Here is a 25,601-nt window from a genome sequence, read left to right on the forward strand (position 1 = left end):
TTTAATATGCTATGGATATCCACCATTGGGATGCATCTATCGTTTTATTTTTTTGATTAGTTATTTTTTATGGTTCGGTGATTACTAGTCAAATGTGAACCGGTCACAGGACAACTGGTCGCTCTAGATCGGTCACTCGTGATCATCCGTAAAATTCGACCAATTTTTAATTTTTGGGTGTGACCAGTTTTTTCGTGACCAATTTTCGGGTGTGACCAGTTTTAGTGTGACGGGTGATCACGAGTGACCGATCTAGAGCGACCGGTTGTCCTGTGACTGGTTCACATATGACTAGTAGTCCGTTTACCATTTTTCATAGGAGCTAGGAGCCGCCAAACATCTATAAAATCGCCTCTTTTTTATACCCACGAAAAGAGTCCAGCGTGCTTATGTAACGGTCGATTTTAATTAAATACGCGCATAGTTGCATAGAAAATATCTTTCTCATACCGATGATGAAATTTTTTTAAAAATTGGTCTAGTTTCCGAGGAGAAAATCGGAGAATACGAAACATCGATTTAAAATACGTATTATCTAGTCGAAGCGCAACTGTCGCATTCACTCAATATATATATATTGATATATATTGTCGCATTCACTCAATATATACATTCAAACAATATACATATATATCGAAGGAACGGCAACAAAATTAAGGTTTCGGGTGTACAGCCCTCTTAAAGATCAAAATAAACTTTATACTCTCCTTGAATTTCGTAATCCACTCATTATTTTATGATTGAATAACTGTATTTATGTATATACGAAGCCTTGTAATCGTGAGAATATTCGACCTCGAGATTTGTAGTCTGAATCGATCGCTGATCACGTTCCATAGTTTTTAAAAAATATGTGTCTGCGTCTTTTGGAAATAATTCAATAACTGTTCATTCTATCACAATCAGTATGGGTTAATAAAATATTGATCGTTGTTGTAATGTTTTTCAAATTGTTTTAATTTATTGATTTTTAGTGGCAACAATTTTAGAAACTTCCTAAAAGGTCTTTGAAATATTTTTCTAATTTTCACTGGTCTGCCTGTGTAATAAAGTTGAAAATCACTGCTTTAAACCTTACTCTTCAGATAATTTTACAAACACTGAATTAGTTTTGAACAGTTCCATTTTTTCATATTTCACGGTCGGCCAATAAACCAATCATGAAACTACATAGTATTCATAACCATAACTTACAATCATACTTCAATTTGTAGATATCTGCAGTGATATGTTTCAGAAAAAATAAATTTTCATAATAGTAGACCTAAAATACGTCTTTTTCATTTTTTTTTATATTTACCATGGTGCCATTACAGGATTCCCCAAAGCGACACCTATGGTCAAAGTTGTATATATGTATGTACTAAGAGAGGGTAGGTGGCCAATTTGGTGAGGAACCGTTTCAACAATGAATTCGGATAAATTGGCTAACTGTGATTATCATATTTCTACATTCGCCAGTTCCATAAGTTTTGGTCAACTTCCAAACAAAGTAGCTTGTTTGTTGTCAAATCATAAAGAGTCATCGATTATTTTGTTATTAAATGATGCATGTTGCTATTTCATGAATAAAACGTTAGTTTAAGCATTGAGCCATAAGTAGTGTATGTGATTTTCTGTAGTAGATATTTTAAAAGACATTTATGTATGAAAGAAGCAAGCTAAGAGATGTTATATTTTTTGCATTCAGTGTCACAATACATATATATATGTATGTATGTACATAGTGAGTATCTTCATTATATACATATAGTGATTTTTTAGAAATAAGAAATGCTTTATATTCAAAAATGCATTTATTGATCATAGCAAAATTATTTGTACATGAATTTATCATATAAAACTTATTTAATAGAGGTACTTATGTCACTAAGTATGCGTTTTGAAATATATAAAATAATAATTGTGTTTATAAAGAGAATTCATGTTTTATAACTGGTAAAAGAAGATAAAAATAGATCATAATATCAAAAATATATAAAAGCAAACATAAAAGCAGTCTTATTTAGAAATCACAAGGAAGGGTTGAAATTTTGACAGTCGAAAATCTCATTAAACAATAAAAATTAAATAAATATGTATGTAATTTAGATAAAAAAGAGTGAGCTATTGATAAAATTGTCAAAAAATATTGTAAAAACACAAGTACATATTTGAGTTAAGAATAATCACATTTTATATGTTCTTTGTTCACAAGCACATATATAACTTTCCTTAAATATATTACTTATCCGATTAATAAAGTATTGCAAATATTTACAGATTAAAGGACGTAAAATATACAGACAGTTACACATAAGGGATGGTTTTAAGACACACATAGCACTTGGTTAACAAATAGCAATCAATGAAACATCAACATTACATACAGAGAAGCTCGATAATTTCATTACATGGACGATAAATTTGAATCAACATCTTTACATTAAAAAAATTAAATATTACATCTACATAATATGTTGTCATTAAAATTAATTTGGCAGCTTTGTGAATGATACATATTTAATTGTTTCGAAAATTCATTAAAAATAAAAACCATCATGGATGAATGAAAATAAATCAATGTGAGTATTGTTTAATATCTTATCATTCTACATATAATCAGTCTAAATCTTAGTGAAATAATTTACATATAAAATATATAGTATTAAAGATTATACGATGTATGATGATAATTCACAAGATTTGTTACGATACAAAAATAAGCCATATATGTATGTATAATATAATAGTAAGTATAGCACAAAAAGAATAATTTTACACAATTATTTTAGTGTTCAAACTATTTGGTATACCAGACAGTTCTACACAAAGACAATTTCACACGAGAAAGTACATTATGAAAATTACTATTTGAATTATTTGTACTTATTATTAAACGAAAATCAAGAGTATTGTTTAATGTTTATATATTTTTAAACTTTGCATCATCGTTATTGTGTGAAATTGACTTGTGTTTATTTGTCATGGAAACAAACTATTTTATACAAACATTGTCTATGAAAACGATAAAAATATTCATATTCATTAACGACAACACTTTAGCACAAACGAAAAAGATATGTGGCACTAATTGAACTAGAAATTGTATTGACAATAAGAAAAATTGATTGATAATTGACTTATGCACATAATAGCATCACAATTTAAGGTCATAAAAAGAAAAAATAAAATATTTTCAAATTGCTTTTATATATATGTACATACATATATATTTACTGCATGATTATGATAGTTCTTCTTGATAAAACGAAATATTACTATGGATCAAAATAATATTTTAGTAATTAATATGATTTTACAATATTAGGCTGCAATAAAAAATAAACACTGGGATTTGTAAATGCAAACGACCACATCTTTTAACAGACAATTAATTATAAAAATTCATTCATCAAACGTAAGACTCAACTCTACGACCCTGTAATCTATCAAAGAATTGTTTCCACGAAATAATTGTCTTTCCAGACCAAATCCAAAAACTAGAAGTAATTCCAACTATCATAGCCATCAGATATTTGATCATAAACACTTCGAATATAGGACGGTGCGCCTGAGCGCGAGCACGCGGTCCCACAGGACACGGGATGCTGTACGGGCTACGTTCACATATATCACTATGCCAAGTTACCATCCAGCTGCTCATGAAAGCCTGTTCGTAAAACAGACAGGCCAATACGATCAAAGCTGGCACAGTATATAATACACTAAAAACCCCTATGCGGATCATCAATTTTTCTAGCTTATCAGTTTTAGTGCCATCGTGCTTCATAACAGTGCGGATGCGGAACAGCGAAACGAAACCAGCCAGCAGGAAAACAGTACCCAAAGCTAGGTATACACATAGAGGAGCCAAGACGAAGCCTCTAAGCGCCTCGGCGTCCCAAACTCCAACGTAGCACACTCCGGAGAGAATATCACCTGAAAAAATAAATAACAACACATTAGTATTAAAGAACAAAAGCAATTCATTATTATAAATATACTATGTATTAATGCATATTATAAGAAATATCAATACCTATGATAACATAATATTATATTTAATTTTAGAATGTTAAGTTGATGTCAAACGTATGTTTATTAGAAATGCATATTGCAATGATTTTTCATATACAATAAACAATACACATCAGTCCGAAGTGACAAGTGTATTATGAATTTTTGATATATAAGTCTTACGGCGGAATATGTCAAGTAGTATCTATCTATGTCAGAAACTTTAAAAGATCTACAGTCATAGCATAGTCTTAATGTTATCCTATCCACTCATCCCCAAAGCGATAAAGTAATTAATTCGCTCTTGATTATGCTTGCTAGCTGGACCTTATAGTATAATATTTATTGTGCCACTGTGCTTAATTTGTTTAGTGGCCAAGATTTAGAAAAAATGCAAAAAATACAGAATAAAGCTATGAGAGGTATTTTGAATGTGAGTAGATTTAAGAGTATTGGAAGTATGTTAGATGAATTAGGATGGATGAGTATTAGAATTAGTCTAAATATTAGAACATTGTCTTTTGTTTATAAGTTAGATCATAAGTTATTACCTAAGTATTTTGATGATTATATAATAAGAAATAGAGATAAACATAGTTTTTATACTAGAAATAAGGACAAACTAGTTGTAAGTAGAGTAAGAAAGAACAAGACGGCGGGGGTTGTTTTTCACAGGGGTGTGCTCATGTATAATGCCCTCCCTGAATGCATCAGGTCTGCTAAAAACATGGATGCATTCCTGCGAGGTGCGAAGAGACACCTCTGTGAGGGACAGTACATATAAGTTAAATATAAATTTTAGAGTTAAGTATAATAATTTAGATGTATTTTTAAATTAGCTTGATAGCTAAAATATATATAAATAAATAAAATAAAATAAATAAGAAGTGCCTACGTCAAAATTTGACAAATTCTAATTGGAAAGTAATTGAAAACTATCATGTACATATGTATGTATGTTAGGTACATGCCTATGACAATATGACATAGGCAATTCTGACAGTAAGGTCCAGTTTGGACCTCGCTGTAAGAAATCAGGACCATTCAGATATGCTGTATTACCGAATAAAGGTTCGTTTATACCAACTAGTACAGCTCAAGCCGGCAACTGCACGTATACAGCAGTACGAAAAATATTCTTTAATATATTATATATGGATACATTCATGTCTTCCGTAATTTGTAAATGGCGTATCTGAAACAGCAGTAACCGACACGATCTATTCATATTATAAAGCAGTATTCAATTATCAAGTACGTATCAAGCAGAATTCATTTGGTTTTATTTGGTTATTGTGGAAATATTCACGCATGGCGTGATGTCACAGTGGCGAGTGCACCCGTACAAACGAATATGTTTGGAAACGTCATAATTGACAATATTGATTCGACGCAAGCAATTTTGCGCCGTATCGTCGCGCTCTGTTATGTATATGTAAGTCAATTTTGCCTTGCACTCGTTCAAAACAAAAAAGTATGATCGTAACGAAAACGGACGGTGCCGTATAGCAGAGCATCTTAACCTGTATGCCGCGGCAATATTTGTTCCCCGAACAGCACTTTGGCCTAATATGTGCGAGTGAGATCGCGTGTGAGGAAGAAAACCGATGTTAGTTAGCGTTTTGTCACTTATGCATATTCGGAATAACTAGCGACTGCCGATGAATTAAATATGTATGTACGTAAGCTGACAAACTCTACGAGTCGTAAACAATGTGAGCCGCGAATATCCAGAGGTTACGATGCTCTGCTGTATAGTATGAATAGAAGTAGTCTGTGCAGTACTGTGCCGAGCCGTCGACGGGCATTGATGGATAATATAAACGTAAAAGTGAGTTGACCCGGTTTTAAAAATTCATCAACAAAGACAATAAAAATATAAGCAAATAATTTACAAAGATAACGATAATGTCTTAACTGTGCGGTGCGCGTTTCGACATAAACAAGCGATCGCTTTAACAGGTTTTAACAGATATCATCAGCTTCATTTGCACATTGCGTTGTAGCTGCTCCATTCAAAAGAGTTCTTTTGACGGGTGAGAGAGCTTAATCAAAAACACATTTTTATGAATTGGCCCGATGATTTTTCTCTTTCACAATATTTTAGTATTACGGATCTAGAAAAGCGTTCGTGAGACATATCTGCGTCCGGTCTATAATTACGTTAGCAATGAATAATTTAACACGTTCGCTGCCCCGCGTTTTCGCGTCTGTCTACCGTCAACGTGTCATCTTTATAATCACGACTTGTCGTGTGAACAACAAAGTAAATTTCCTCGACTCTTCGTCCATGCTTTGTATAATAAATACACGGGCGGAGCAAACTTTGGTTCGACGACACGTCATCGGATAAATATTGAATGGTGCGGTCATCGGAACGATTGGAATTATCGAAAAATAATTCATGATTTAAATTAAAAATTTTGATATATACATATAGAAACAACATCACTTAAAACAATAATTACCTAAGTCGGTGTTAAAAGGGGAAAAACACCAGTTGAAATTTGATTTTGTTTATTTTTATTCGAATAAGTGGTGAAATACACAAGTGCATCTATAATTGAGCACATATGAGCTCTTTTTAAGAAATATGTAACGTAACAATATGAAGAAATGTAATATAAATATTGATAACAGGCAACTGTGTAGTTAATTTTCGGCGCATATATGATTTCTACTTTCGTTTACTTCAATATTGTTTTGAGAGGACTCTGTTTTCGATTAATTTTGTACAGTTCATGTACCACTAGCAGTTGAAGCAGTTCACAATTAGATAATGAAATAAATAAGACTAAATTTATAATTATATTAAAAACAAGGATTATACTTGAAATGTAGAAGAAAAATAGAACAAGAGTAAACTGCCATTACCGGTTGATAAGTCTTCACTAAATTTTATATATAGGCATAACTTGGTATTAAGCTTAAACTTCTAGATATGAACTTTTAGTTTAATACATCTAAATGTTTCGGAGAAACACACAAAAAACTCCGATTCTCTAAAACAATAGTACTACTTCCGGTTGAGGAATAAATATTAAAAGAATATAGGTGTGTTTTATCATTTCTATTTTAAGTAAAAAAATTCAGTCTGATCCGTTCAGTGATTTAAGAGATAATTGAATCTAAAACCCAAAAATAGAGAGAACACCTAAAAAGGGAGGTACCACTTCCGGCCATTTTAAAAAAAATTAGAAAAAAAATTACGCTGTATCAATAAGTATTTCAGTAACCTATACCAAGTTTCAGTTCGATAGTTTCTAAATCGCGAAAACGTAATCAGTGATCGATTCCGAGTTCGAATTAGTCAAAATCTATTGTTACTACCTACAGAGATAAAATAAATATATAATTATTTTAGTTCACTGTTGGTGGGTTCGTTAGCATTTTCCTTTGAAAATTTTACCGCTTACAAAGAAACTATGCAACAAACCGCAATAGTTAGTTAAAAGAAAGCTAATAAGAGGCTTGTAAAAATAGATACCATTTATGTATGAATTTTGCGATCAGGTACTTTGTGCTGACCATACACAATATGAAAAATCGGTTTAATGAACAGTGCCGTTTATCTACAAGTGCCAGTTTATCCACAGTTTATCTACAAGTGCCTATCAATCACTACCTTCTAGACTAGTAAAAACCATCTAGTAACTAGATAGAGGGCTTTTAAATTCAATCATCAAGTGCATTTCTTGGCGATTTTAATCACTGAGATGTAAAAGTGTTAACTTTATATAGCCATGATTAAAATTTGGAACACGTCTCGTTTTCATAAGTACACTGGGATTGATGTTTTTCCGTCGGTTTTACTCGAGCAAACTCTACCAGATTTGACTTTGATGAGGTTCACGTACGTTCACGGTGCGATTAATGTGATCAAAACGGCGGAACACGTCCATTCAGAATATTGCCTAGGCACCTGTCCGTTGTACGTGATCAAACAAGCCCAAAATGCCGTACCGGAATGAGATATCGATCATCTATTAATCGTTGAACTCACCTGGTGTGCGAGCGCACTTATTCTTTCGATTCGCTTTTATAAATTCGTAATAAATTTCCATGTTAAATAATGGAAGACCATAATCGTCGTGCGAGAAGACCAGGAACGATTGATGGCTAGTGTTTTTTTTTTACGTGTCGAAACGGTATTTTATCAAGTCGTTGTTTAGCTAAACGCATGACGTAATAATGGCCGACCAATATTGAGTAACAAAATGAGACATTATTTATTGGAAACTGTGCGGAGATTGCAACGAGCGGACCGGAGCGAAACTTGGAAAGTTTGAAACGATATAGGTACATTTAAATGTCGTGGTAACAGTATGTCGAATATGCTAATCGAATTGGGGAGATGAGAATGAGTCACAGAATTTATGGGATTCGTGATATGAAGTGGGAGAAATAATGGCGACTAAATCTCCCTCTCGCTCCCCCTGTGCAAAGCGAGCGACCCTTGACGAAAATCATCATTCCGGAGTTCCGTTCGTCCCAAAAGTCATAAAAAGCCCGCGTGGGGAAAATCTGGGGGGTACTACATTTTGGGAATGGCCTATATACAGGGAGGAAGAAGAGCGAGGGTGGAAATACACAAAGTCGACGAAAATGAAACGAGTTTCGACTGTGGAGGCATTCAATATGGAAATTTAGATTTTTTCTTTGGTGAAAGCACCATAGGATCGATATGTAACGGAGTGGTCTAATTACAGCCCTCATTCGTTGAAAAACATAAGACTGTTATTACCAAAAGTTATGCAAACAGCATACATACAATAATTACTACTACCAATCGTAGACTGAATAAATTTCATTACATTCTTCACTTTATTCAGTGATCAGTTTCAACCAGGAACTGATTTTAGTTCTGTAAAAATGATACAACAAATTGCCTCAACTAAGAATTTGAACACTGTAGTATCATGAATGTTGTCTCATTAATGAAAAATTGTAATGCTTGTAACAACACTATTAAATTTGATGAGTTTTACATCATCAAATCGTTTGTTTATAATTTTTGCTCACTACAAAGGTTAACGGTTATTCCATTGGAGAAAGTATCCTTACTACAGTACTTCATCACAAAGCAGACAGGAAAAATGTACACATGAAACTGATGAAGCAAAAGGGTTGGCAACCTTTATAAGCATACGGCTGACATTTAGTTTGAAACACTCTGTATAGGTTATTTTAAAAATATAAAACTTTATGATGTAAAAATCCCTGTAGCGTAAATATTTTATACATATGTATGTATGTAAATACCGGTCGATCACGATCTGCCACTGCTTTGCACAAAGGCGATTTATAAGACAGATTAGTCTTTCGCAATATTCAGTAGAAAGGACATAAACATGGCACAAGCTTTGTTCGGATATGTAGTGACTATGTAACTTCGATAGGCGCATTAGACTTTTCCCCATAATAGGAATTGCGAGATACTTTTGTCATTTGAAGAGTCATCACGTACAACTCTCGGCTGAGATCAAAGATACATTTTGTCACAGTCATTGCAAAATTTGATCTCTACTCATAATAAAATCGCACGAGATTAACTACAGGATCACGACATGTTCTAGGGTCACGGAGGGCCTAATTGCAATCGGCTCTCATAAAGGCGACGACCGACGTTCTCAGAATCGGAAATGTTAAAACGGGTTAGATGATGTTCGTAAAAAAACGTCATCTTCCAAACATGGCGTTGTGTATGTGTGTGTGCGATGTGCTTATATCGAAGACAGCCACTCGGTCTAAAGACAACGGTTCCGATATCCGTCATAGATACAACGACGTCGTAAACATTGAATTACAACAGCATAACGACAAGAAAACGAGACAGTTTTGATGTACGAATTGTATGCTATTACGAGGCCGAGACACGAAAGCCTAAAAGGGATATTGTAGCGTGTCGATGTATGTATTTGCGTGTTTTTCTGAACACGCTGTAGATATGTATAGAATATATTGTATACCTATATATATGTACATACATATATATAGTGAATATCTACAAATCGAAATACAATTTATTTGACAGACACACCCACCCCTCATACCGGAGAAAATTGGAAGAAAAACGAATTTCATTCAATTTTAGAAGTAGATCAAAAGCTTTCATACAATTTCACGAATCGTACTTTTTATACAACGGGTTCCCAAAGGGCCTCGCCAATTGAAACACCCAACTAAAAGAAGCATATAATTTAATTTTCAGTTTTAGTCGGTGTTTTGATATTTAAATAATATAATAACATATTAAAATAATTAAAATATTGATATACTTTTCCCAATGTAAATGGGGTTCGGGGGGTCACTCGCCTTTTATATTTTGGGGTTGCACATCCGAAAAAAATTGATAAGTTATAAGTTTGCACTTTGAAATGAGAAAAACAGTAGACAAACTTCGAAATTTATTAATATTATAATATACCTATATAATATAATTAGCTTAAGTTTGTATGGAATTAGTTGTGTGAAACGACATTCATGCAGAGATTATCTATTTTTCAATATATTAAAAGTGCATTCGTTAAAAAATAGATTAATAACGGGAAGCATATGTACTACATTTAAAAAAACCAACAAATTTTAATTTCCAATAGGGGTAAACCCACCCTCTTGGAAGTCTGTTTCTCGATAGGTCTTCTTTGCAAAGGGTTGAAATTTTTTTCTTTAATTCATCCTCCATAGATATATGTATGTAATCATATATAATCAATTTACGAATGCAATATTTGACAATGAACTAAATACATATGTATGTATGTATGTATTTCCGGTGAATCTGCTCATACTAAATGGTCAAGTTACCATTACGTACATATGTATGTACATACATATATAAAAACATAGATAAAGTTAAAACGATAGATGCCAACTAAGCTCAAAGTCCTGTCAAGAAGATCAAATCGCAAAAATTCGATCAATGTGATCTACCAAGTTTCGCAGTTTTGTGGAGAAATTAAGATAATAACTGACGAATCCAATACCAATATCATTGATGTTAAATTCTAAGCCTATCATACTTCCGGTCACATTTTTATTAGAGTTTTGGCCACATTACAGACTGACAGGCGAACAGTTATATGCATAATGTTACAGTAGGTGCTCATAATGAAGCTATAAATAATGTATTACACAAACCCATTGCATTTTAAACCGCGACAGAATTGACCAATAGTAAACACTATCTACCGAGAAATTTAACGAGTATTGAAAGTGATTTATTCCATTACAAATTTAATTGCAAGTTTTTAAAGAGCAGGTGAGTGAGTGGATCGAACGGGTTTTTGAGAAGCGAAGGTTGAGCGACGCGAGTTTTCTATACTCGATATATCGGCGGAGATAAACATCTTTCGATTGTGGTCTCGGAACCACGAGGAAACGAAAAAATAATAAAAAAAAAAAAAACTAGATGCTCCGAAGGACACCCAGCTATATCCTCGACGAGGGTCCGAAGAAGCCAATAAAGAATGAGTGGTGTCACGAGAGGAATCTCTCGACCACAATGCGGCTGCCGAGGAGTTTTTCTACTGCACAAAAATTCCGAATGCACTTCGGGATCGTGCATATTAAACAACCCGCCACAAAGCGGAGAATTCGAACTACCGAAGAAATGATATGAAAATAAAATACGAATAAACTAAATTACATGTCAAAACATCAGACGAGTTTTGACGTGAACGATATGAGCGTTTACATTTTACGAAGTCAAATTTAAAATTGGTGAGATGCAGGGAAGTTGCATCGCCGACATTCAAAGTATATACAAATATATACACTATTTTTTTAAATGGAATAGAAACGTTTTAAGCGATCAAACAGAGCGCTTTAAATGGGTGGTAATTGTAAAGGATACGTTTTCAATCAGGCTTTTCTAGTTTTACCCACTGTTTATTTATACATACGTGTACAACAATTTCTAGAATCAGGTTCTTTTCCAATTAGCACTTTGTCGTTTCCTCTTTTATTTTTACGCATTGCATTAGTACAGGCGTTCTTAACTAACTTCCATGAGTGGATTTCCGATAGCCTACGAACGAAGATGTGAAAAAAATATTTTTATTTTCATTATACAGATACATACATACATCCATAAGTATAAGATACACGTGTAAAAGTAGCCATTAATAATTCAACATATTTTTTATCGACAGTTCATTTTTCCAGTTCTACAATACATATACATATATAGGATTACAAAATATTATGTGATTTTACTTAATAAAGAAATCTTTTGTAGTTGAATTTATTCTATGTACATATATCTACGTAAAAATATCTTCGGACAATATGTCTTGCCAGTGATGATGTATGGATGCGAAACTTGGCATTGAACGCCAGAATGCTGCATCAGGTCCAGTATACCTAAGGTGGTATTGAAGGCTTGATTGCTTGGCATAACGAAGGGAGATAAAAAAACGGAATAATGATAAAATTGGTTGATGTAATGGTGGGAGTAAAGAAATTGAAATGGAAATGGGCGAGTCTCGTAGCTAGATTAACAGACGAAAGAAGTGCTCGAATTGTACCCGAGAGAATGTAAAAGGATGCAAGGAAGGCCACACGGGAGATGGATAGATGGGTAGGGATGAGATGGGTGAGAGTTGCCCAAAAGAGAGAAGAATTGAAGTGTGTTGGAGAAACCATTATCCAGCCGTGGATGGCGAATGGCTCAAATGATATTTACGTATAATAAAATTGCAAGGGATATGTAAGTTTTTCGAAACTATAAAGAATTCATGAACTAAAAACATAAAGAGTATTGTATTGAGCAGTTGAATCGTTTTAACGGTACTGGTTGGGAGTAGAGTTTTATTATTTATATAATAATAAAGCTAACCAAACAAAATAATAAAAATATGTTTTATGTTTATAGATGGTTTAGTTTACTTTGAAGTTGGCTTTTTGATATATTATGTGTGTATGTACGTCGATCGATCTTGGGAATGAACCAAAACGTTCGTGCAACGTGTTATTTCAACGAATCGTTCGAAAACTAATATTGATCTGTCAAGTGTACGCTCGCAGACGAGCCAAAAAAAAGTAAACTAACGCGTACAAAAATAAATAAAAATGATTGCGAGTATTTTTGATGACTGCGAATAATTTACATATCGTTATCGCACGTGTTCAATTTCGAATAGCATCTGGAAGCGTTCCAAAAGCTGGATACGCTGTGCACATGTTAGGGAAGAGTACGGTGGTATTTTTTGACATGGATGATAAAATATACATATGAACGCGTTGCGAAAGAGAGTGAATGGGGATAAAAAAAAACAATTGGCGATCGCGTAATCTGAAACGAGTTTAGAAAGCGTTGATATTAAAGACTTGATGATTATGTGTGTCGCGCGAAACGAGAACTCATCTACATCATAATATGCCAAAGCTTTCCAAACTGGGATCTCTTATCCTTGATATGTTTTCAAAACGCATGTACCTGAAGCAAATAGATTCATCAAGTGCTTGAATTTGCAACTTGATCATATTCTGAAAAGCTCATTTGCGGGAACTTAAGCTCCTTATTTTGCAATTGAACCGTTCTGTATATGTTTGATTGCCATATGCATATACGCACTACTTACGTAAATAATGAAGAAAAAGCTCAAGTAAATGCGAAAAAATCCGAAAGACGCAATCGACTTTTGATGTAAATGCACTATAAATTATGTACATGTTGTTATTTTGAAGTCGGTATTTGCTCCGCATCATTGGTTCATTTTTCAATGAGGACACTTCTTATGGATGTCGGATTCAATCAATTTATAATGTGTTGACTTACTTTATACTTTCTTTTCAAAAAATCAAGCATTTTGTATATACATAGCATAAAAAAAAATTGTAGTCAGATTGACACAAACTTAAGAAGGCCACTCACCGAGCGATTAGACAATTTATCGTGCAACAAATTGCTTGATTGCTGAGCTTTTTAATGACGAGAAATTTGTCTCGCAATTGATATGGCTTTTGTTCACCACACAATATGATCAATCAGTCATATGATTCGAGCAAAAACATTTCGTTTTATATTATTACTAGCTGTATTACCCGGCTTCGCTCAGTGTTTATAATATAAACCGCTTAAACATGACTAAGCTAATTTAATTAAAAAAAAAAAAAAATTAAAAAAAAATTTAAAAATTAAAAAAAAAAATAAAAAAAAAAATAAAAAAAAAATCAAAAAAAAAAATTAAAAAAAAATAAAAAAAAAATAAAAAAAAAATTAAAAAAAAATTAAAAATTTTTTTTTTAAAAAATAAAAAAAAAAAATCAAAATTTTTTTTGCCTTCTAGGGCTTCGCCCTCGGCGCCCCCCTGAGCCTTTGCCTTCTAGGGCTTCGCCCCTCCACGCCCCATGAGCAATTGCCGTTTAGGGCTTCGCCCCCCTTAGTTAATGCCTTTTAGGGCTTCGCCCCTCCGCACCCCCATGATTAAATGCCGTCTAGGGCTTCGCCCCCCTTAGTTAATGCCTTTTAGGGCTTCGCCCCCCGCGCCCCCAAGATTAATTGCCGTTTAGGGCTTCGCCCCCCTTAGTTAATGCCTTTTAGGGCTTCGCCCCTCCGCGCCCCCATGATTAAATGCCGTCTAAGGCTTCGCTCCCATGATCAGTTGCCTTTTAGGGCTTCGCCCCCCACGCCCCCAAGATTAATTGCCGTTTAGGGCTTCGCCCCCCTTAGTTAATGCCTTTTAGGGCTTCGCCCCTCCGCGCCCCCATGATTAAATGCCGTCTAAGGCTTCGCCCCCATGATCAGTTGCCTTTTAGGGCTTCGCCCCCCGCGCCCCCAAGATTAATTGCCGTTTAGGGCTTCGCCCCCCTTAGTTAATGCCTTTTAGGGCTTCGCCCCTCCGCGCCCCCATGATTAAATGCCGTCTAAGGCTTCGCCCCCATGATCAGTTGCCTTTTAGGGCTTCGCCCCTCCGCGCCCCCATGATTAATTGCCGTCTAGGGCTTCGCCCCCCTTAGTTAATGCCTATTAGGGCTTGCGCCCCATGAGGCTGGGCCCCCCGGGCCCCCTTCGGGGCCCCACGGGGCTGCGCCCCTTGTGGCGCCCCCTTTTGAGCCCCATGGGGCTGCGCCCCATGAGGCTGGGCCCCCCCGGGGCCCCACGGGGCTGCGCCCCTCGTGGCGCCCCCTTTTGAGCCCCATGGGACTGCGCCCCTTGTGGCGCCCCCTTTTGAGCCCCATGGGGCTGCGCCCCATGAGGCTGGGGCCCCACGGGGCTGCGCCCCTTGTGGCGCCCCTGGCGGGGCCCCATGAAGCTACTCGCCTTGCGCCCCCGCGGGGGTGAATCCATTGAAACGAAAAAAACAAATCGGCGCCCATGGATCGAAAAAAAAAAAATCGAATCACGTGTTCGATGACGTCACCGATCTACGGACGAAGACGACGACGACGACCAAGGATATTTACATACATACAAAGTCTCTTTCCAAATTATAGATTAGATTTTTACATAGATACAACGTGAAGCTACGAAGCAGTTATTTAACCTAAAATTGAATTTGATAAAATTATTTATATTCGATAAAAGTTGAGCATTTTATCACGCAGTTTATTTCATTTCTTTCATTACCGGTTCATCGGTTTTTACTGGTAAATGAAAAAATAAATCAATGTGGATTAGATAACTGTATGTGGTTACTTTTCCTAAAACTTATATTGAATCGTAAATAATTAAAAATAAATATCAGGTGAATAATGTCAGATAAATACACAAAGTCCATTCGTAATCTAATATATAATTTCGAAAGAGACTTTGTAAGTTTGTATCTTTGGTTGGGAAATAAAGTTTCTATGACGACAATTCAATTGGTTGAATATTACATTTTTTTCTATTCAAATAAATTGAATAAATAAATAACCTTAGAATAAAAAAAAGTTTTTTAAAAACATTCTATAATTTGGATATATAATTATTATTTTGAATAAAAACAATAATTTTATTTTACTACCGCCATCTATGTTTAAAACTAATAAACAAACGATGGATAAATGTCAACGACTATCTCGCCGGGCAGATATCAAACGCGTCTTACACCCATTTACTTATATTGCTGACCAAAATGAGCAATATGGCAAAGTTTGAAAACGATCGGATAAGAGGCAAACTTTTTCCTGAATTGTAATCTTAAGTGAAACGTAAAAGGAGGTATGTAAAAAACAAATGAATATTTACTATTATATTCGAAATTTTTACGCTGTTTATATTACAAATACTGAGCGAAGCCGGGTAAAACAACTAGTAATCAATAATTATAATTGAAACAAAGGTCTGTCCACATTTATTACGACTTGGTTGGTCTGTGTTGCCACTCAGCATCCATCAGTGTGGCCACTCTTAGGAATGCATCAGTAGTGTGTTACAAGAGAACTGTCAAACTGACAAGGCTCGCTGCTCGCTACAAGTTATTATAATGAGTACCAATGAGCATAGATTCGCGGACAAGTTGCTTTTGCTCACAAAAAATGGTTCACTATTGTCGACTTCTTTTTGCTCTCTTGCTTTGTAGGACAATAGTAATTGACAATATTGAACCATTTTTTGTGGGCAAAAGCAACTTGTCCGCCGATTTCTGCTAATGAGCAACATGCTACCACTGTACATAACAATACCTACATATGTATGTTTTAAACACAAAATAAATATGATGAGTTACTGCTTTGCATACATCCTCTTCATCGCGATCAAAATTTTAGTCATTTTTGACTGAAAATATAAAAATTCCAGACTACCTTATCCACAATACGCAATTTCAATAAATTTTTAATACAATATTATGCCTGTATATTTACATAATTCGCGATAAATTAATTTCCGATAGTTAACGATGGCGAAATTTTGACGATTTACTGGTAAATCGTAATGTAATCCCTAGTGAGTAGTCTGCTTTGGGTATGAGTAATGGAATTGGATTATGAGACAGAAAATGAGGAGAAAGAGGATATGAATAGAAGGAAGAAGAGATGTCGACTTTTTTTGGTAAATGGGAAAAGTTTTCAGAGAACACACATAAAGTTTGGAAAGCGTCGTCATAAGTGCAACTTTTTCCATAGCTCTTTTCAAACCTTGTTTTCGACTACGCTGCAGCAAAAAACCGCATAATATAATACATACATACTTGGAATGATAAAAAAAATCTAGAGCAGAAGTAACGTTTTGAATATGACCACAATATGCCAAGTTGTCAACGCATACGCGCTAGCAAATACTGTTTAACTTCTGAGAAGCAGAACGTGGAGAGTCATTGTGTTATCGGGCCGTAATCCGGTAAAATTCGTTTAAATTTACGCTTCATCTACTTTCGTGCCTAATTTCACTGAAACAATGCAGCCTAATCGCAAGACCGGGCAAATATGCAAAGTCGAGCACGAATTTGGCATTGCGCAATGAGGTACGAGTTGCGATACCGTTCACGCTAGGTGCATATGTACATACCCAAGATAAACCGAGAGGGAAGCAGCTCAGTCGAAAGAGATTCAGATATGCTAATGGTTAATGAGAACTATACTCGAGGATCACGACTCGACGAGGATGATACCTACCATGGATCAGGGTATTTGACTTTTTAGCCTTTGCCAATTCGGTTTGTGCCGCCGACGACACATTAAGAGCGGTTACTGACTAAACTGCCAATTTAACTGTGCTGAAATAAAATGCAAATTACCCGTAAGTATAGAGTGGCTGTTCGTTTAACGTCAATGTAATAAGTTATGACCGAGGGTTAGAGAGCGTAATTTTAGAAAGGAACGAGACCCAAACATTAAATATAATATTTTAGCCAAAATTTAGAAAGCTACGATTTAATAATTTGACCTTTGGACCTTTCGATACTACATAGAAGTGTGAGTATAGGGTTTTAGACATACTATCCATAGTCTATGTATACGACACATATGTACATCTTTAAATGTAAAAGATACACGCGGCGTGTGTTTTTTTTTTTAAAAAGTTCAGCATGTGCAAAAAAATGTTGGCACGTCTAATCTGTACTATCGCGACCCTTCATAAAACTCACCCCCTGGAATGTTTTTGGTGATATTGTATTACATTCTCTGACGGACTTAGACAGTGCCATTTAAATTTGGGAGCACCTAACTTTTCATGGCGATCGACTTGTAATAAGAATTATGAAAAACATTTTGTTGTTGTTTTTTATAGTTTTTAAAAGATAAATATATTCATAAATTTCTTTTAAATATGAGTATTTTTCCGGATTCAATACACTTCGATTGTGTCAACGTATCGTCATTTTGCAATTAAATCAACTGTAATTCTAAATTCTTACATCCATTGAAAAAATCATTGTGATTGAATTATAATCCTTGAAAATCATTGCATTATAATCCTTTGTCGCAATCATAAATGATCTTATTTCAGACATTAGCTCCGAAAAAACTAACAAAAACATATATTTACTCAAATACCTTACTTAATTGTGCATTCGACTAATAATTTAAAGGAAGGAACAATTAAATAATTTAAAATTTTGTTCTCCGAAATGCTTTAATTCCTATAAAACTCATAATTTCTATACATTTTATTTTAAAATATGGGAATCATTATTATTGTCAAAATTCACAATATTAAGAACGATCAAATGTTGCTTCGTGATCTACCGGTTGGGAGCCCTTGCCCTATGCCATGAGGATCGACCCCTAGCAGTTATAGTTCCTTCACGTCTAACGTTATATGTTTGTGCCTTAGAGCACAAAAAGGGAAGGAGGAGTGATAAATATAAAGGATATGTTGGTAAAATGTCATACAATCGTTCAAATGTCACCATTGTAACAAAAAGTACAAAAAAAAAATCGGTATATATTTAATCAAAAACTTTTCACAGATAGCGTATCGTATTTTTTAGAACAGTGCGAGTAAAACTAATTTAGTTGAAATTGTATTTGAACTTTCATACCAAGCTACTGATAGGGCTCAAATGAAATAAATCTTACACATTAAAACGACACACCTACGAAAAACAGTATACTAATAATTATAATTTATTAACCCGAGAATTCTTTCACCACTCTCCCTTGAGATCAGTGACGGGATTAGTTGCCGTTCCAGGTCATTCCCCCCACATCTAAAAAACAACACAAATCATCACACATGTACACGAATATGTATGTATTTTCAATATGCAATAACTACTGTTAGTTTCGATGGTATAGCAGTGTTTGAACTACAGTAAGGCATAACCAGTTATTAAATGTGTGCTATTTTTAAAGCACTTCGCTATCTCCTATAGACAATACTTCTTATAAATACTACCCACATAGAATCACACAACTAGACAAAGGTCACTGCAAAATGACAATCGAACAGATTGCAATTTCTACTCGAAACACGCAGATAGTTCACGTGGGCGAGACCATCAGTCATCTCCAACCGGTAAGCAGATTCTCACATAAATAATCAACGATTGGAAACATCGCAACGTCCAAGCCGATTCATCACTTCACACACTAACTAGTGGCACTGTAAAATTATACACACATGTGAGCGGGGAGGAACACACAAAAAAGCAGATAAATTCAACTCCACGATAATAAATGATAGTTTTCAGCGAGGCGGAGTTATCGCTAGGTGGGTGCGTCTCGTGGATTCGAAACGAATATTCACGGTATGATAATTGTATCAGATTGGACCAGTGGGCAGAGAGACGTTATCTTTTCCGAGTATCGGGTTCGAATCGCGGTCTAAAAGTCGTCCCGGAGAGTTGCATTCGAACCCGCTACCGCAACCGACCGGTCCGTTGCATTTGCCTATGAGACGTTGATATCAATTACGGCATTTTGTATCTCGACGTGAGAACTAGAGAGGTATGCAATCCAATACGTACAGAGTGTGGTTATTCTTTTTCGCAATCGAAGAGTCTATCTGTAATCATGTGCGTGAGTATCGTATGATATTAGCCGTAGTCGTGCGATAGGAGTTAATAGGTCATGCACAGAGACATACCGATCACCTGGATACTTGGGGCGTTGACCCAAAGCTCCAAGTGTGACGATGAGAGAAGTGGATGTTGGAAATCCATATACACAATACACAGTCGAGACAATGTGCACCGCAATTGGAAGCAGTTTGGCAAAAATAATTTTTGACTTTGGTTTTGATTTGGATTGTTTTTGAAGAACTTCAAATATGTCGTATTGTATCATTGGATGATTCAAATGGTAACGTATAATTTTCGAATTAACTGGATATAGAAAAGTTCATTTGTGACACACATGGTTATTAATTGTTTGACTGTTGGTCTAAAATATTAATGAATTTCGTTCTATTATATATCAGCCAAGTATCTGAAGTTTTCCCGATAAAGCTTGAATATATTTGGATTAGTAAATTCTTAAGAAAATATTGATTTTTTTGACGAATCGCGTTATACATAAATTCCACTAAGAAAAAAATTATGAAATATTATTTGGACCCATGATTAAGTGCGAGATAAGCTATTATAACGTAGCTGTAGAGCATTGAACTATGAACTTAAGTATTCATAATAATAAAAATGTATTCAAATTTAAGTAGATTTGTTTGCTAGTAAAATCCAGTAAAAATCCTATAATATATTTAACTACTGCAATGGGGCTGATTCCAATAATTCGTTAAATGAATTTTTCGTTTCTATAATTTGTCATCAATTTTGAATACGATTAATTATTTTATGTTTATTACAGCGAAATGCATATGTATATATGTATTTATTTAATTCATTTCAATTAATTAAACATTTTTCATATGCTACTAGTACCAAGCCGACGAGACAAGTATAGAAATGGAGAGTTCATTAAACGAGAATTAATGTTTCGCAGAGGACCCTTGACTAATGGTAAGAACAGACTCAAAAGTGCATACCGGAACGCGTACGTGGACTCTAGATGTGAGAGGTATATATTGATGTAATTAGTAATTCGAATAATATTATTATTTCGACAAGTGTCTCCATGATTATTTCTACATTTCTTCAAATATCAAAATCACCGTTATCGATCACTGTCAATACGAGTGTGAAATATTACAAAAAAAAAATAAACACTCCAGGCTTGTGAAGGAACGTGGCGGTACATATTTGGTACACCGGAGTATGCCTAGCGGATATTTTTGCATGCGCAAAACTATCTAAAAAAAACAAAACACGTGCCGCGCACCTCTCTGTGTGTCTTTACTTTAATTCTAATATCTTGTTTTATCTATGGAATTTTCACCTTCCTTATTACCGTATTTTTCACTAAATATTGAATCGATATTGCATTTTACTGCCGTTACTAATTTTGACCATTGTTATTTGAATTGCGGCGATGAAAATTTAGAAATGTGCTTTTAACGATATCAAAAGATGAGCATATTTCATTGAACGCAGTGTTTAATATTTCCGTCATCAATAACGCATTTAACCGCTGAAGGTATTTTACAAGGGATTTGCTATTATTTATCCCGTTATCAAATAGCGCAAGATTATAGGAATCGACATCGTGGCGAATAAGGTAATGTCCACAGGGACTGCTCTTATTAACGGCTGTTTTATATAAATTGCACCTGTATGTATAATTGTTACGGCTTTAATACGACAAAGATATCAAGGACTTCACATTCCATGCTAGGTTTACTTTAAATATGGTTGTATGTATTTCAAAGTTACCAAACCGAAGCCATTCATTACCGATCAAATTTTTTATGCCAACGGCATGATTGAGTTTAACGATCATTTTGCCAATTAAAACGCAACCTTCTGGGTGTGACGACTTAATAGCAAAGAGCACCCGAGAGCCGTTATAATGGAGAAATATCGGAATCAATCATGATGTATTTGATGTAGAAAATCCGTCTAATGACCGCGGTATGATATAATTCGTCATTTTTTTTCTTCTAAATCGCAATGACTTTGAACTCGAACCGACACTATGTCTGGCTCTTGGTCCATATCGAGAGTAACAGTTGTGAATTGGTCTCTAACAACGCCTTAATACAATTGCACGTTATGTATATGTAATTATAGATAAGTAGTTCGTTTTCTCGGATCGTGCTATTCATTAGCGGCTTCTGGCGACTTTGGCGAACGGTGTTTTTACCCTGAGGCGAAGAGGGTATGACCGGTCGAAGGTGTTGCGACGGTCAATTGCAAGATTGATTGAGCTGTCGGCAATGATGATGATGATCGGGTACCGTTATCGGAGCCTGTCGTTGTACTCACCGATTCCTGGGTTTATAAGGAGGACTTTATATAGAGCTCGAAAGAAGTGAAACAACATATAACCGGTCAAGTGGTAGAAGTCGATATGTCGCACGAGACTTCTTTTTTTATCCCCCCCCCCCCCCCTCCCTCCTGTCAGACAGGCTTCGATACTCTGTCGAGATTGTGTGTAGGAACCGGGAGATGTTATAGTGTAAAATGTTGTGGAAGATAAGTGTGCACTTTCGGAGAGTGGAAGATTGATGAACTTTTGCGAATACTGAAAACAGGTTGTGTGTGTCGATGATGTTCTACGGTGTATTGTCAATTTTAACACTGACACATTGACAGTTTGAAATGGCAACATGATAATTATTTTTTGTTATAATTGCTTACTTTTACTGAACGATCCAAATATATGTACATACAAGCACTTTTTTTCGGTCAGTTATTTGGTAGCAGTGTTGGCGGTGACTTGAAATCATCGACAATGGTGCTGATTCAACATTCCATTGCAGCTCTTTCAGGGGAATTGGGAGTTGATTATGCTGATAAACATACGAAAAATTTATCCAGCAGTATGGATCGGTGGTTGCGTTTATGTTTAGCACCGAGAGGTTACCGGATTCGATCTCGTGCTAATCTTTAATACTGCTGGTTTAATACTCCAAGTCGATCTATTCCTTACAGAGTTTGACAATTTATCTGATTTCATTGTTGAAACGGTTCCTCCATCAAATTGCCAAAAAAATCCTACCCGCTGTCACAAATATCTGAATTTGATTTATGTACAATATGCAAAAAATTATGTACAAGTCTAAACCCATAGATGTCTCTATGGATTAATTAATTAATTAATTTCGTGTTCTTCAGTCTCTCGAAATACAGCGATTTATGAAATAAAAAATATTGCAATGTTTGTAATTAATTGTCTAGGAAGTCGCAATGGGTTCACCTGTTAGGCTTTCTTGGCATTTATCTACATATGTAAAATAAATAAATAAAATCTAATGATCAAATTAATTTTCAGAAAGCACTTAGAAGGTATTTAAACTTTAAAAAAATTAGTATAATCAACGAATTTCCAATGTTAAGAGATAATAACACATATTGTCATTCATCAAAAGTTGTAATTTTAACTTTTCATGCGAAACTTTGAATCCTTGTGAAAAAAGTGGGGCGAATTTAACTGCTCACTCACCGGCGATTGCTAATTCGTTTCGGTTCTCAAAATGCGTTACGCGATTCAATTGTGGGTTTTTTTTCTTCTGAAAGAAGCGCTAGATAGTTTATCTTATTTGCTTTATTAAAGTTTTTATTGGTATTATATAAAGCGTATATTATATTTTCAAGCACATTTCCAACTTGGTACAATTACATATGTGAAATATTAATCATCAATTGGTGACGAATATACACACTGTCATTGAAGGGGTGATATAGCGATGTTAGTAAATATTTCAGATAAGGAAAGGTGTAAGTAAAATGTATTGTACGTATAATACAATTACGTTGTTGTAACGAATTGGACTTTTTAATAAAAATGATTTATCAGTAAGAATACCTAATCATGATGTAACATACATATGTATAATACTTTACGTATGTATGATAAAAATGCAGACATTTGAGAACCCATAAAACGTACGAAAACAATAAAAAAAATAGAAAAGAAAATATGTATAATGCAATGACAACCTTATGTTTATAGCATAGAAAGTCGTTGGAATATGTCAAGATACTGATATCGCCAGCTTTCACGTGAAAAAACAGAATTTTCACTTATATTTTTTTTATTTATTTATTTTTAGCATAAGCGACGAACAATGGATGTGTCGTTAAAACAATTTTAGTAAATTATTTTCTTAAAAAAATCATTAAACTTAACAATTTCCTGCTTTTGTACACACATACTCACATACAATACAAAATTTCATGACTTTCATTCTAAATAATAATAAAAAAACGAACAGAATTAACGGCGATTTTGGAGAGTCCAGTTCATTGAATTCAAAGTACAGTTTTTGTCGATTCCTCATTATATTATTCAAGTGAAAGAAGTAAATATAAAAAAAAAAAAATGGAAAGAAAAACGATCGCTGTTCGATTTGTGCTAAAGACGATTTATCAAATAGGAAAACTATAAATATTTCAAACATCCCTTTTTTTTTAGATTAAATAGGTTCTCAGTTGGATTTAGGGTGTGGGATGATTTGTGTTGTGGGTCGGGCTCGGCCATAATTAAAAACAGTTCAACGACGCAACATAATTTTATTATTATGTAAATTCGTAAACATGCGAGGGTGTAAGATTGCGTATCAAATGGCCAAAATAAGTTGCGTTTATATTATGTGAACGTTTATAATAATAATGCGAGCTGTCACGAAAGCTCGAAAACAAAAATAAAAGGTTCGAGGCATAAGAACTTATCGAGAGCAATTTTGCAAACGCGCGATCGTAAGATAACAATTTTGGAGTATGTATGTATGTATGTATGTATGTACATATATTAGTTCGGTGAACTTGAAGCCAATTAACTGAGGCTTGAAGATATGAATATGTAATGTAACCGTTAGTTTTAACGACGTTGAATAGCGTCGCACGAGACAAAAAGATCCAAGATTCTATTATGCTCCAGCATTTTTTCATATCATTAAACTTCGGGTGTGTGAGATAAGATCTCAGCAGTAGAAAACTGAAAGAATTTCCGTTGACAGTTCAATAATGAAACGTGAAAAGTCGAGCAGATACAATGGACGACAGAAAAAATAATAGAAAGTCACTTTGTCGGCAAAAATGGAAGTGTTGCGACGTCCATTTGGACCACTTTTAATTATATATTTATACAGATAGGCAGTAAGCGATTGAGAAATAGTACCGACAGGTGTTTTACCTCCGAAGGAGTGCAGGTAGTAGGTATCGTGCGCTCGTCGAAAATCATTAAGATAAACCGCATTCGGATTGTGCATAATTAGTTACGGATTCAGTGTGTACATGTGTATCGAAAACGAGACAAGGCATCCGGCAACAGAATATGACCGTCATCGATCAATTAAAAAGTCATCTTTCAGTCAGAGTTTGGACGGTGAGAAAAACCAAATCAAACACAACTGACAACATGGACGGTTAAACTTGAAGCGTGTTTCAAATTCGCGGTTAAATTTAACGTGTTTTGCGGTTGTGCGAAACGAATCAATTATTACCTATACACTGCGCGAAATAAACTACGATTAATTAAATACGAATAATTTGTTCTCACGGTGTGATTACTGTGTAAATATGTGTGTGTAAATTTATACGCTCTGCCTTTTAAATATACACTATCGTGAAGAGGTTGATAATATTTACCAATTACGCATTCATCTTTAAATAACTTTTCAAGACTGTAGATTGTACAAAACGGCAATAATTCAATAAATTTGAGTAATAAAG

At 34.7% G+C, this 25,601-nt stretch overlaps 1 protein-coding gene across 1 annotated transcript in view; it reads right to left on the bottom strand.

Moving 5' to 3' along the window:
* Positions 1 to 1,780: 1,780 nt before the first annotated feature.
* The window catches only part of fz (frizzled class receptor), a 50,167-nt gene continuing 26,346 nt past the window's right edge, over positions 1,781 to 25,601 (bottom strand). Inside the window, exon 2 of the mRNA XM_077436350.1 lies at positions 1,781 to 3,921. Within this exon, the coding sequence (XP_077292476.1) occupies positions 3,395 to 3,921 (527 nt within the window). The 3' untranslated portion in view covers positions 1,781 to 3,394. The remainder of the gene's footprint in view (positions 3,922 to 25,601) is intronic.

The sequence above is a fragment of the Arctopsyche grandis genome, chromosome 8, assembly GCF_051622035.1.
Source record: "Arctopsyche grandis isolate Sample6627 chromosome 8, ASM5162203v2, whole genome shotgun sequence".
Taxonomy (NCBI): Eukaryota; Metazoa; Arthropoda; class Insecta; order Trichoptera; family Hydropsychidae; genus Arctopsyche; species Arctopsyche grandis.